This window comes from Eurytemora carolleeae, unplaced genomic scaffold (genome assembly GCF_000591075.1).
Source record: "Eurytemora carolleeae unplaced genomic scaffold, Eaff_2.0 scaffold145, whole genome shotgun sequence".
NCBI classification, from domain to species: domain Eukaryota; kingdom Metazoa; phylum Arthropoda; class Copepoda; order Calanoida; family Temoridae; genus Eurytemora; species Eurytemora carolleeae.
This window is the reverse complement of record NW_019396195.1, coordinates 319,026-334,039: the sequence shown is the minus strand read 5'-3', so window position 1 is coordinate 334,039 and position 15,014 is coordinate 319,026. Positions and strand designations below refer to the sequence as shown.

The 15,014-nt window shown below is 32.4% G+C and overlaps 2 protein-coding genes across 4 annotated transcripts in view; one reads left to right on the top strand and one right to left on the bottom strand.

Annotated features, from left to right (window-relative positions):
• LOC111697844 (uncharacterized) overlaps window positions 1-3,739 on the top strand; it is a 25,301-nt gene extending 21,562 nt beyond the window's left edge. For both annotated transcript variants that reach the window (XM_023467974.1, XM_023467975.1), the window contains 3 exons: window positions 1,187-1,348; window positions 2,442-2,649; window positions 3,527-3,739. In XM_023467974.1, the coding sequence (XP_023323742.1) occupies window positions 1,187-1,348; window positions 2,442-2,649; window positions 3,527-3,578 (422 nt within the window). In that variant the 3' untranslated portion in view covers window positions 3,579-3,739. The remainder of the gene's footprint in view (window positions 1-1,186; window positions 1,349-2,441; window positions 2,650-3,526) is intronic.
• Window positions 3,740-4,703: 964 nt separating this feature from the next.
• LOC111697843 (uncharacterized) lies at window positions 4,704-13,830 on the bottom strand. 2 transcript variants are annotated; one of them, XM_023467972.1, is made up of 10 exons: window positions 13,404-13,830; window positions 12,784-12,855; window positions 12,451-12,651; window positions 12,084-12,116; window positions 11,431-11,522; window positions 10,851-10,920; window positions 6,942-7,046; window positions 6,144-6,251; window positions 5,568-5,893; window positions 4,704-5,359 (listed from the first exon to the last, which is right to left on the bottom strand). In XM_023467972.1, exons 1-10 carry the CDS (start codon window positions 13,806-13,808, stop codon window positions 5,083-5,085), a joined length of 1,689 nt encoding a protein of 562 aa, XP_023323740.1. In that variant the 5' UTR covers window positions 13,809-13,830; the 3' UTR covers window positions 4,704-5,082. The 2 variants fall into 2 exon arrangements, with proteins under 2 accessions (XP_023323740.1, XP_023323741.1); XM_023467973.1 differs by lacking the exon at window positions 12,084-12,116.
• Between the last annotated feature and the right edge of the window lie 1,184 nt (window positions 13,831-15,014).

The following is a 15,014-nucleotide window of genomic DNA, read 5'->3' as shown; positions in this document are numbered from 1 at the left end:
GTATCTGATATTCAGTATCCAGTTCATAGTTTTCATGATTAGTATCTGATATTCAGTATCCAGATAATAGTATTCATGATTAGTATCTGATATTCAGTATCCAGATAATATTATTCATGATTAGTATCTGATATTTAGTATTCAGTATCCACAAACCGAATTTAATGAATTTGAGCTGCGCCGCTGAGCTGCCTTGCCGCGGATGGTTCAAATTTGTACCATCGCACGATTCAAAAGTTAAAGATTGAGAAAAACATTAAAATTCGAGTCAGCAGTTTAAGTTCGGTTCCAATTCGTTAGTTCGTAGTGTTGATGGGATTAGTTAGTTCTTAGTGTTGATGGGATTAGTTAGTTCGTAGTGTTGATGGGATTAGTTAGTTCTTATTGTTGATGGGATTAGTTAGTTCTTAGTGTTGATGGGATTAGTTAGTTCGTAGTGTTGATGGGATTAGTTAGTTCGTAGTGTTGATGGGATTAGTTTGAGATATTCAGTGGATCCATAGTTTACTTTCAATACTTTCCATTTTCCTCTCTATCAAGTATGTTTTATCTTTTCGTGTTTCTTTGTCAATATTCTAAAAAGTTGTTATGTGAAAAACGTGTTGTTGGGGTTATTGTAAAAATGTAGTCCTCCCTCCTCCAGGTTAATTTTACACCATTTTAGAGTCTAATTTAAACGAAATTGGCGCCATTAAATAAGATTTGTTTTCGACAGTTTTTGTGCATTTTGAGAAAATGAGAAAACTGTCCAAAAGAATGGGTTCACAAAAAAATCTTAACTTAAAAAGAATTCGACTTACAATTCCTTATTATTGTGTCGTAAATGGTTTTCATAAAAATATATTTGTTCTGGAATATAATTGAAATATACACTTATAAAAACCAACAGAAAAAAATGGTAATTATGAAGAGGTTTTATGTTAAGATCCAGAGAAAGCAAAAAATAATTTACATGCTTCAAAGTGCAATTTTCTCATGTTCATATATCTTTGCAACCATGCTTCGTAGTTTGAAATATCCAGATTCACGACATCAGGTTGAAAAGATATATGAACATGAGAAAATTACATGTTAATCGATAAAATAATTCAAAATCAAAGACAACATAAAAAATCGAATGTTGAAAATTCTAAAATAAATTTTCGTATAATTAAGGAAAATACTTAAATTAAATAAATTTATTAAGATGAGCTGCAGGAGCTGGCTAGGAGAGAGATTATTGAGATGATAGAACGGTTACTACTGGAAGCAGATCTAGAGGCTGAACTACCTAAACTAGAGGTCTACGGGAAGACAATTGACGGGATCAAGGAGCTCCTCAACTTCCTACTCATGGACCCAGTTACAGGTAGTGATAAAGAGAGTGTGCGGTAAGATAATCCGAATTAAATGCAGCCATTCTTTTATTTCTATTGTATGTTTTTATTAAGAGAAATAGGTATTAAAATCTTGTTTCCTTCCACAGCAACTTTTTGCGGATTTTGTCATTTGGCGAATACTTTCCGGGAGAAAATGTTAAGATAAAAATAGACTTTTTTACTAATAGTAATAAAGGGAGTGTTCGGGAAATGTAAATAGGGTGTAAGGTTCGATAATACGAATTCAATTCGGCACTGATCAGTCACTTTATTTTATTTTTGTTCGATGTTTCTATTAAGAGATATAGGTAACAATATGCTTGTTTCTTTTCAAAGTATAATTATTAGCAAATTTTGTCATTGGCGAATATTTTCCGGGAGAAAGTATTGACGTAAAAATATGCCTACGAAAATAATTAATTGTTGTAATACAGAGTGTCCCAAAAAAACATAGGAATTCAGTGACGAATTGGATATCGTCTTTGTTATTAAGTAGCATTGTAATACCTAATTTCAAACCCATAATATTATTATGCCTGCTAGAGTTTATTTTATGAAAACGGTAAATGGCTGTAAAGATGTGTCTAATTATGTCTCCGCAAGATCAACAGTGAAGACGGACAAGTTTACTCTGTTTGTATACTGCAATTTTCTTGTTTTACTAAGTACAACCGTATGCAGTCAAAACATAAACAAACAAAATGTGAACATAGCAGACGAAACTTATACAGATTACAGCTTTTTTAGTAGGTATCACAATACTAAATCAAAGAATTATTTAAAAAGACGAAATCGAATTCGTCACTGAATTCCCATGTTTATTGGGACACCCTGTACATCTACGAATATTGTCACTAGGGAAACAAGCTATTTCCATTTATACTTTATTAAAAACTAAATTTATTGTAATAATTTTTTTTCAACAACTTTTCTGATAAGTAAATGGACATAACAAATCCGTTTTTGATTATTATCATAATTATGATTTATGGATGTCCATTTTAATCTTGAACAATACAAAATACATACTTTTGATGCTGTCAAGTTTTATTTAAAATAGTTTTAAAAATAAATCTTTTAAAGGTAAAGCGTTGAAGAGACAAGTTGCTTTCTTGTTTGATTTCGAGGAGATCGAACACACCACCGTCCTCGGGCTCACCCTACAGGACATCATCAAGGATGCCAAACACAAGCTCCGTCCCTGGGAGCTGGAGAAGAAAAGGAAGATACGAGGTTTAAAGAAATCTCTTATTCCCAACCTTGGTTACTCACAGATCTACTGCTACTACAGGAACAATTTCAATCATCTTTTTTTTAAAATTTGCTAATTATATTTTCTCTGTTTTAATTATGTAAACTTGAAACAATTGACTTCTAGCTACAGCTACAGTGAGAACTAGAAACTTGTGATAAAATGTCGCTTAGGTTTTTGAAATTTGAAAATTTGAAAACCTATTTTTCAATTTAGTTCACTGAACATTTATAGAAGTAGCTCAGTTGCAACAATTGCAACAAAATTGCTTGAGTATTAGGAAAAACAAGATTCATTCGACATTTTTCTAGTTTTCACTGTAATACAAAAATAAGATAATACAACTACTTACAGTGAAACCCTTAATAACGAATACATCGAAAGAATTCATCAAATGTCGTCTTCTTCACTTTCTGATAATCGAATGTTGCAGATATTTAGTATTTTAATTAAATGATTATATGGAACTGTTATTAAAACTGTTCCCGCATATTCATGTCTATTTATTTATTTTCCCAAATACTGAAATTTACGTAATATAGTATAAAACTCATTGAAAAATTGCCAAGACGACATTTGAGAAATTCTTCCGATTTATTCGTTATTAAGGGTTTCACCGTAAAAAACCATAAACTTTTAAAACAGGGTTTATTGATTTTTATTTTACCAATAACTCATTTTTTTAACTTGAAAACTAAGGGACTGAAATAAGGTCATTTTCTCGCTTTGAAAGTGCTTAATTCTGATAATTTCCTTAATTGTGTCTGTAGCATAAATCGCAAGTTACTATCACAGCGAAACTGAAAATAATCATGGATAATGATATCTTATTTATTCTTGATCCTTATTGTTATGATTCGAACTTGAAATACCGGTACAGTCCCTTTATTTTAAAAATATTGAATTGTTAACCCAGGGTGTTACCTGAGCATCTGGAGGGTCCACCTATCGGCCTGGCATACGAATAAATATCTAGCATTTGCCAACCTATCAGCTTTATTCAAGTGTACACCATGCAGTACAGTCTATACAGTGTACAGACTCCAAATATCGTCTTCACAAATTTAAAAATAGCACGCGACATGAATATGGGACACTACACTGCCTTGAGTTGGACAAAATAATATTTTAAAAAAAACGTTTTTTGGATAAAGTCAAACAAGGAAAAAAAATTGGTTCTTGGGATAAACAAATGTTTTAGTATATTTAATATTTATTCTTAATAAAATATTTTAAATAATAAATATTATTATCTATATTGCACTAACCCTACAAATTACAATTACGAGTGATAAATATTTAGGGTAAATCTAGTAATTCTATAATAAAAAGGTTGCTTAAAGGAGTTGAGTTCTTGCAACAAACTCTGATTTTTGCATCTCTATATATCTTTGCAACCCAATGTCGTAGATATTAAATATTTCAAGCTATAATTTAGATAAAATAGTGTAAGTTTGAAGGTTTACACCATCATGTTAAAAAGATGAAAGGATTAGAAAATCTAAGATTGTTGCAAAGACTAAATTCCTTTTTGGCACTTTACTAACTACAACATTTTTGGTTAAACCTATAGGTAGGTACTACAACAAAACTAACAATTTACAACTAAAACGTAACAAATTAAATTTTTTTAAAGTTCTTTTTCAACGAATGCATTTATTTTATTGAAAATTCTGAAGTCAAAATAAATATGGCTTATGAAAAAAGAAAAAGAAAGAAACTGAAAACTTTAAAAAACTTTGTCAAAATCTAGAATTTTTTTTGTTATTGCCTTCAAACGGATTTTTCTAACCCATTATGCAGGCAGGATTATTAAAATCCTTGCGAAGTTTTCATTAAAAAAAAATTCGTGGATTTTCAAAAGTAATATTTTCATTTTTTTTAGTTTAAGTTATGTCTACTATCTAGACTGTCTAAGCCTTTCCTACTTGAGGCGATTAATCAATAATATGACTAGAATTATGTTATGTATCAGAGCTGAAAACTTTAGAATGGGATATCCTTAATCCCGATCGGTTAATTAATCTGGAGATTAATAACAAGAGGAGAACAAGCATTATTTAATCTAAAGATTAAGAAAAAGAGGAGATCAAGCATTAATCTCGATATCCACCATTCTAAAGTTTTCAGCTCTGGTCGATTAACAAATATGTTTAAACAATGTTTATTAAAAGTGCCCTAATTCGTGTTGTCAATATCATGAAAATCTCCGAATTTGAACATATTTACGAGTTTATGGCTATTTAAATCTATCACAAGGTCATGTCGTCATGATGGGATCGAAAGGTTAAGAACTCATTTCACCAAAATGCATATTTATAATAATCTGGGGCATTTTTATTAAAACAAAAAGAAAGCTATTTTTTAATTATTCACTGCGTGGAAACGACGTCTTTGGTTATGTACGTCAATCACGTTTTGCAAGTTAAACTACATAGGATAGTCAGCTGTTCACTTTTTTGTAAGTCGTTTTTAACCGATTGTAATACCGCCGTGATCTGACGGAGCCACAACTGCATATGTAGCACTCCTCTTGTAGTCATAACTTGGAGCTCCATAACTACTACTTGGAGCACTGTAGGTGGGAGCAGGGGCACTGTAGCTGGGGGGAGCAGGAGCACTGTAGCTTGGTGATGGAGCGGAGTAGCTGGGAGCCGGAGCTGAGTAGCTGGGAGCAGAGTAGCTTGGGGCCGGGGCTCCATAACTATCTGGAGCAGAATAGCTACTTTCGTATCCAGATGACGGAGGACTGGGAGCAAAACAAGAAATTGTAATGTATTCGAGCAAAAAGTATAGATGAAATACAAATTCAAGTCGCAACTATTCATTGTTTTTATGTCAATATTAGGAAAGTGAGGAAATAGTGAAAAAAAACCTCCCCTCCGATTAAAAAAGATAAACCCCCTGGCAAAATTCCCGTGCGTTAAAAAATCTAAAAATTTGTTGTTTTTGCTTTCCTATATGATGGTTCTGAGTAGGATGAAGTTGGTTTAGTGCTCACACAAACCTTCTTCCCAACCTTCTTAGGAACCTCTTCAACTATTTGCTTGGGAACCTTGTTGCACACCTCTTTTGGAACCTGGATACAGGTCTTCTTAGGAATCTTCTTGGGAACGTTAACTGGGTCCTGGGTGCAAACTGTTTTAGGGAACTCCTTGCATTCCTTTCTTGGAACATTTATTGGGAAATCCTGGCATCTCTTGTCTGGAACCTGTTTACATTTGGTTCTTGGAACCTGCTTCTCTACTTTCTTGGGAACCTGTTTGCAATGCTCTTTAGGAACCTGAAACATGGGCATAATAAAACCAGATTTAGAAATAATTATGATGCTAATGCTGATGATAAAAATTATAATAGAAAAAGCAGTGATGCTAGCATTAACAATAATAATAGCATTAAAATTATAACAATCAAAACAATGTTGATAATGATAATAATAATAATAATAATAATGATTGTAATAATAATAATAATAATAATAATAATAATAATAATAATAATAATAATAATAATGATAATAATAATAATGATACCTGATCACACTCCTGGTGGTATCCATATCCATGACACTCCTCCTCGTAGCTTGTTGTACATTTCTGCTCATACTCCCAGTCTACCTTAGTCTCATACACCATATCACACTAGATATTGATTCATTTATTTACCATATCACACTAGATTTTCATTCATTTATTCATTCATTCATCCTATCTTTTTTATTCTTAGAATTTATTTTCTCCTATTCATCCTTACTTAGTCTTAGATATCCTTTCATTCATTTATTCATTCATTCATCCTATCTTTTTTATTCTTAGAATTTATTTTCTCCTATTCATCCTTACTTAGTCTTAGATATCCTTTCATTCATTTATTCATTCATTCATTGATCTAGTTTCGTTCATCCTTGGGTTTTTGTAAATTCATTCTTTCTTAGTCTCATTTTTTTATTAAAAATCCTATAATCTTTAAACAATATTTTTGAGTGGATTTTGAAAAATTGTAAGCCAAATTTTGATCATTTAATTTTTGGTTCACAGAGCTGTTGAAAGGGAGAATTGAGGTTTGAAAACAAATGTTATTTAAAAACCAAAGATCGTCAAAATACTATACCACTTTTCATACAAACAGATGATTGTTTCAAGTAGGGCTCTTCAGAATTAGAACTGGTTTCATTAAAATCGTATAAAACCTGCATTTGAATAGCCCTAAAATAGCTTAAAAGTAAACAAGTGTCATTTTTAGTGAATTTTTTAAACCTATAATCCCCTTTATACACTTTATAATTTTGAAATTTTCATTTGATTTAAAGATGAAACACGCTTCTGTTATACCTCCTTTTTATAAATAGTCCAACATCTCTCCTCACTGCTTGTATCATAAACTGTTCTACATTTCGTCTCAGTAAACTCGTTACAGTGCTTCTGGTACCCAATATCCTAAATAAAAATATGTAATTACTAATTACCATTTGGATAGGGAGGGGGGCTGCTTATACCCTCTTCCTCTTTCCAAGGTAAACATTAAAAAAACATCCAATTTTCATCTTTTTATTAAAAACTTTTATATTTTTGTGGAATGAATGATATGGTTTGATGTCGTCTTCTTGAAAGGAAGCTTATAAATTATTTATAATTCTTCAGGGAAAGTATTTTTTTTACTTTTCGGGGGTTACAATGGCCAAAGTGACCAACAAGAACACTTTTAATATTCCGAAAGTTTTGAATTAAAATTTTACTTCTCTAATTGTCTCTGACGCACTTTGCGTCAAAAAAAACTTCAAATGAACCCTAATACAACATTTATCCTCCCTATTCCATAATGGGAACAGCTATAACATCAAATTGACATATTCATAAAAAAAAAACAATGATTTAGAAGCTATGTGAATGTTTACCGTCACATTTACATTTTGAAAAGTAATAACTCCCTAAAGACATTTCTAAAGTTCCAAATAAAAAAAACTGTCGAAAAATTACAAATCTTCCTATTAATAATTCAACATCTAAGAGATGATAGGCTAAAAAGAGGAAAATAATTTGACGGCAACATGATACTTTTTAGATAAAGATGATGGCGTTCCTAAGGTGTCTTGTATTAAGACACAAGACCTGAAAGAAAACAAGTCAAAGAATGATTTGATTTGTTGAATTATGGTTTTAATCTATTGGATTGATTTTTCAGGACAAATTTCATAATGTGAAAAATTGGAAGACATTCACAGGATCGACATATTTAGTTTCAATATAATAATTTAAATCTTTCAAACATGTCTAGGCTAAATTAAAGGCATTTTATAACTTTTTGTTTGAATAAGCCTGGTTTCCTTATTTAAAGTTATATTCCTCCATATGCTTTATAGAATGTCTATACCATAGATTAATCAATACAAAGATTTAACAAATTTGATTAGACCTTCACAAATCTGATCATCTGTTGAACTACAGAACTTAATCAATTCATGATTTTAAAATTAATAATTTAAAATAATCTGTATTAATATTGTAATGAAATGTTTTTAAGAATCTTTGAAGTATTTTAGAAACCCTGGTTTGCTGGCGAAAATACGATTGCTATTTTGACCTTTTAGGCTCTCAGAAACATCTTAGAGCGACGAGATATTGATTAAGTTGTGTTCCGTATTTCCAAAATTGAAGTATGAGGTGTATTTTCAATTATGTCACCCTGAACTATCCAGGGCGAGAAGGATTCGGTTTCTGCTATTTGAAGTCAGTCGCGTTTAAAAAATCTTTAAACTCGGCCAACAAAAAAGTATAAAAGAAGAAAAGCTGAAAACTTATGTTTTATTAATCATATTGTGAGCGAAGGTATGAATAAAGGACACCATGTTGTCATTACTTTACAATTAGAAGCTGTTTGAAATGTACTTTACGTATTTCCTGTCAAATCTGTAAAATATATTAATCTATGAATAAAATATTTAACCTGACATAATTATTTAAACTGTTTCCCACAATTAGCTGTTTACTAAACAACCATCTTTTCATAGCAGGGCAATTATTCTTTCAATTCATGAATTCAGTATAATAAGATTTTTGTGTAGAATATTAAATTGTTTTATTACAAACAAAATCTAAATTAAATTACAACAAAAAATGGACAAAACTGACTTGAAGAGTTTGAGAATTGACGCTTATTGAAACGAGAGTTGAAGAGAAAAACAATGTGGAGAACTTATATTTTTCAGTAGAAGGGGAGAGAGAAAGGAGAATGATTATTAAAAAATATAAAGGGGAGAGGATTAAAATTAATATGTTTGTTAAATCAGTGCCTTAAACCGAACACGAACCTCTGAGGAAGTATTTAATATTTTCATAAGTTTGTCATGGAGTTTAACTTTTCAAACTCATAAAATCATGATATGAGTAATTAGAACAGTTTCCTGTTTACTCTACTATATCACTCAGACAGGGTGTAAATAGGGGGTACAGCGGCACAGCCCATTCTCTTAAAAAGTGAGAACTAATATTTCTAAAGGGTGTAAACAGGGGGGGGGGCTATGCTGGGTAAGCCCCCCCCCACTGAGTTATAGAAAATTCTCAAAATTAGTCATGAAATTTTGAGACAGCCTCGATTTTAAAGCGTCGCAATGCCTTGGCCTTAGGTTTAAACTTACCAACTCACTTAAATACTTTTTGTAGCCCTAGATAAATACATTATAGGAAGCAAAGGCCTTGTTCCTAGCTCAAGTGAAAAGCGAGTAATTGGCGAAATACCGCTCAATTTTTGTAAGAGCGTGCACATCTTTGTTTTAAGTGCCCCCTGTTTAACTACTACACCCCTGTACTCAGAAACCCTGATGAACTACTACACCCCTGTGCTCGGAAACCCTGATTAACTACTACACCCCTGTACTCAGAAACCCTGATTAACTACTTCTCCCCTGTACTCAGAAACCCTTTTTAACTTCTACAACCCTGTACTCAGAAACCCTGATTAACTACTACACCCCTGTACTCAGAAACCCTGATTAAATACTACACCCCTGTACTCAGAAACCCTGATTAAATACTACACCCCTGTGCTCAGAAACCCTGATTAACTACTACACCCCTGTGCTCAGAAACCCTGATTAACTACTACACCCCTGTACTCAGAAACCCAGATTAACTACTACACCCCTGTACTCAGAACCCCTGATTAACTACTACACCCCTGTACTAAGAAACCCTGATTAATTACTACACCCCTGTATTTAGAAACCCTGATTAACTACTACACCCCTGTACTCAGAAACCCTGATTAACTACTACACCCCTGTACTCAGAAACCCTGATTAACTACTACACCCCTGTACTCAGAAACCCTGATTAACTACTGCACCCCTGTACTCAGAAACCCTGATTAACTACTACACTCCTGTACTCAGAAACCCTGATAAATAACTACACCCCTTTACTCAGAAACCCGATGAAGTTTGAAGACCGCGTCGCTTTATATTAAATGACAAATAAGGTATGTAACACTGAGTGCAGACTGAAGGTCGAAGATGATTTAAAACTAATAATTCTCAAGTCATGTCACGACATACAAAGCAGCTGTGACATTGATTTCAGAAGTGGGGGGGAGGTGGCATAAAAGGGGTGGGAATAAGGAAATAAGTAATTTTTCATAATCGTAAATAAGGTTCCAAATTCATCAATTAAGGTTGAGCTCTCTTTTTTCTTTAAATTGCATTTCAGAGCTTTCTTGCAATTTCACGATTTACAATAAAGCTTTCCCCAAAGTCCCAGTCTACGAAAGAGTTTTTCTTAACTTCACAATTCACAATAAAAGTTCTCCCAAATTCACGATTAATAATATATAATATAATGAATAATAGTTCCCAACGTGAATTTAGGTTTTTTGCGAATTATTATTAATAACATATAACTTAAATAGTTTTTAATGAAACCTGATTTCTTTGTCCAAATCTTAAAGACTAACAAACCAATTTGTTTAAATTATGAGTTTATTGTCAAAGAAAATCCATAACATCAAAAATGAAAATGATTCTTTTTGGAAAAAACATAATTTAAAATTAGGATTATAAATGGGTGACATATTCCCACACCGCTATTATGTGTAAGTTTTTATCATTTCCTTTTTAAGCATTTAATTATTTTCATTATTTGCTTTAATATTAATACATTTGATGGGTCCATAGAAAGTTTTTACGATTTTTTGACAAATTTTAAATAAGAGATGAATATATACGACTCGAAGAAAATGCGCAATTTTACCTTTCCAGTATCATATCCTTCGGAGCACTGAACCTTGTACACTGTAAAGCATTTATTCTCGTACGTCCACCTAAACATTTTTATGTACAAACCATTGATATATGAAAGAATGTATATATCAAACAAACGTACTGCCAGTATTGTACATACAAATTCGTGTAAAAACCTAAGCATTGTAATGTGCAAACTACAAAGGTACTGCAGTATTGTACAAGTAACTCACTTGCGACAAACCTTGCATTGTAAATTATAAACATATTATAGTATTGTACAATTTTATTGATTTCAGACCTAAAAACTTTTACAATTTTGTACAATTAAATCTTCTTTGTTATTAAAAAAGTTAAAAATGCCACAGTTCCTTTAACATTCGAATTCAGCAAAGGAATTGAGTCTTTGCCACAAACTCGGATTTTCTAACTTCTATATCTTTGCAACTCAATGTCGTAGACCTTTGATATTAATTCTGCTAGATCTTATAATTTAAGTTTAAAATATTTAAGATTTACACCATCAGGTTCGATAGATAAAGGGATTGGAAAATTTGAGTTTGTTGAACACAGACTGTTAATATTCAAACCTTGTTTCTGTCACATACAGTGTTTCGCTTGATTTCTCACACTTGAAGTTTGGAGTAGGATATCCGAAAGGTCCAGGTTTACGGGGTTGAACCTAGAATACATAGCTAGGAGTAGGATATCCAGGGTTTACGGGGTTGAACCTAGAATATATAGCTAGGAGTAGAATATCAAGGTTTATGGGGTTGAACCTAGAATACATAGCTAGGAGTAGAATATCCAGTTTTACGGGGTTGAACCTAGAATACATAGCTAGGAGTAGAATATCCAGGTTTACGGGGTTGAACCTATAATACATAGCTAGGAGTAGGATATCTAGGTTTACGGGGTTGAACCTATAATACATAGCTAGGAGTAAGATATCTAGGTTTACGGGGTTTAACCTAGAATATACACCTAGCATTGAAGCGATCTACAGTTGCTGATTAGTGATTTTGGTGGTAAATATTCTACAAGGTACAAGGCATTACTTTAAGAAATGTGATTAATTTTGCGATTTTGGTGATTTGTTATTTTGTACATTATAGCGGCGTTTGTGTTGTGTGCGATCATTAATATTAAGTGTTTTTTTCTGAATCCATTTCATGCTAAAAAATTGAATTTAGTCCGAAATGGATTTTGAAAAAAAAAAGAAATCTGTCACCCGATTTTTCACCTTTTTTGGTCGCGGATGTTGTTTTCTATCACCCTGAAGTAAGAGGGTTTAAATTATAAAAACCTCAAAAAAGATCTTTAAACATGTATTCCTAACCAATGTGTAATGAACGAAAAATAAGAACTTTAAATGTGGTTACCAAGATATCTGACTCAGTGCTTTAAAAAAATATATATTTCCTGTCAGCAAGAATAAAATAAAAGGATGACGAATAAAAAAAACAGGTTCCAGGGTTAATGAAAGATTTAGTTTGAAAAGTTTTTAGAATCTGTTCAGAAATATTAGTGTAAAGCTTTCTTCCGAGCGTTATAATTTAAAAATGTCATTAAAAAAAAATTGCAAAAAAACTCAACTTCTTGTAAAATACCTTATATCCGGTATCCCCATATCCGCCACTCTCGTGTCCGCCGGAATATCCTCCGCCATGATCGTCTTCATACCCTCCGCTACTATGATCGTCTCCTCCATATCCGCCACCTCCGCCATATCCACCACCTCCGCCGTATCCACCACCTCCGCCATACCCATAGTCTCTGCTTTCTTTTTCATACGAATCATAATCTTGACTCTGCAAAAAAAAAAATTTGGAATTTTTAGACAATTTTTTGTTTGACCTGAACTAATTATGAGGAAGGACAATATAAAACGGACATAATTTCATCGAAATGAACGGGCGGGGGGAGGGGTGGGGGGTGCAAACCTTTGGAACATAAGCGTGAAGAGATTCAACTTCATGACTCCCAGCTGCTTCAAGCTCTTCCTCACCATCAACCTGATCATCATCATGATCATTATCATCTTCATCATTAATCAACACGAGCATCATCATTCATATTCGGAGTATTATCATCATCATCATCATCATCATCTTAATCATTAATCAACACGAGCATCATCATTCATATTCGGAGTATCATCATCATCATCATCATCATCATCATCATTATCATCATCATCATCATCATCATCATCATCATCATCATCATCATCATCATCATCATCATCATCATTATATCATGCTCAACATGATCATCAGGACCAAAAAAATCATCATCGTTAATATTATCATCATCATCAACATCACCATCATTATTATCTTTTTTATCTTCTTTATCAACATCATCATCATCGTATTATATAAATCCCAATCATATTTTCAATATCATCATAATCATAATCAACACCCTCAGTGTCTTTTTCCTTTTCGTCGCCAACAAAATCATTATCATTCTCGTCGTTGTCGTGATCATTACTACTATCATTATAATTAGTCATCATAACCAATGATTATGATCAGTTTTGAATTATTATTTAATTTACCTTAAAAGGTTCGAGAACGATATCTCCTGTACTGCTTATTCCTCGTTCTCCTCTAACAACATCTGCCGCGGCAGATGCTGTTTCTATTGTAGAGGCGGAGGGGGTGGAGGAGGTGGATGTTGGAACATCCCATTCTTGTGGAGATTGTGCAGGAGAAGGATTGAAATCTAGATTTTCTCCAAAGTTAGTGAATTCTGCTCCGAGCAAGGACTGGAAGCTTGGCAGATCAGGGATAGATGGAGGAGCTGGAGGTTCAGGATGAAGAGGAATAGGACTCGGAGTAAACTCAGAGAAATTTTGCCCTGAACAGATCGGTAGGAACAGGAGAACCCGGAGAAGGTTTCTAGGAAGGACGGAGAAAATCATGCTTAAACTAGTGATCATGCATGTCCAAGTTCGTAACATTAGAAAAATTCTCTCATTTTTTCTGAAATTAATGAAATTTATAGATCCAGTTTCTTGGTTTTAAGAATGATTAGAATAACACAATAATGCTGACTGCGGAGTTTAGATGAAAGAAAACCTGGCAGGGACGAGCTAGTTAGTCAAGAGTATAGATAGATCTGAGCTAGACTTAGACAGCACTTATTCAAGTAAAATCCTTTTTTTAACAAAATTGTTGGAAGGGACAGTCAACAAAAGAAGAAAAGTAAAATAAGAAGAAGTATAATAGAATATTTCTGTATGATTTGTACCCAATAATTTAAAAAAAATCATAATAGTTGTTAAGTTTAAAGTTGAAAAAAATGAATACGTAACAAAAAAGAATAATTAAAATAAACAAAATTTTTAAGAGAGCAACAAAGCAATGTCTATAAAAAAATACAATTTAATATAATTTAAAATTTTTATTATTTAGATTTATTTTATTCACAAAGAAAAGGTTAATATAAAATGATGTACTAATTAAATGTTTTTGAATAGATGAATAAAAGAATTAGTACAGAATTCGTCTACCTAAAATTCCTTGCAAAATCGGGATTTTTTAAAGTGAGGTGTGGTCATTTTTGTTATTAAAATTCTTACATGCATTAGCTTTACATGTTAAATTCAGAGGATAAGAATTTTAACTATAACTTGCCATCTTGTTGGTCGAATTTCTTATTGTTCACCAATAAGAGATTGGTTTTATAATGGGTTGGAAATTAGATTTCCCGGGCTGGAAGAAGAGATTAATTGAATAATTTATTCTATTTAATAAATCCCTTAACAGATAAACGGATTAATATGGGGGGGGGGGTTAAACTATGAGGTGGGGATGATGGGGAAAAACGAGGGGGAGGGGGATATTAAGATCTAATCAGAGGACCAGAAGTTGGGGAATCTTGGTCTAATTAGAGCAGATAAAAGGAAAGAAGGGGGAAATATAATAATAGTTTATAAATAAGGCAGAACTGTGGTTTTAATATTTCTTAATTATAAACAAACTAGTTAATCAAGTGTATTCTGTAAATATACTTTTTATACTAGATCTACAGATATATCTTAATCTGTTTCTCTATCACTCATGAGGATTTGTCTTATGATGTTTATATTGTGAAACTATATGAAATCATATGAAATCTTCATGTAATAAATATTTGATTTGAAATATCTTTGAACCGACGTAGA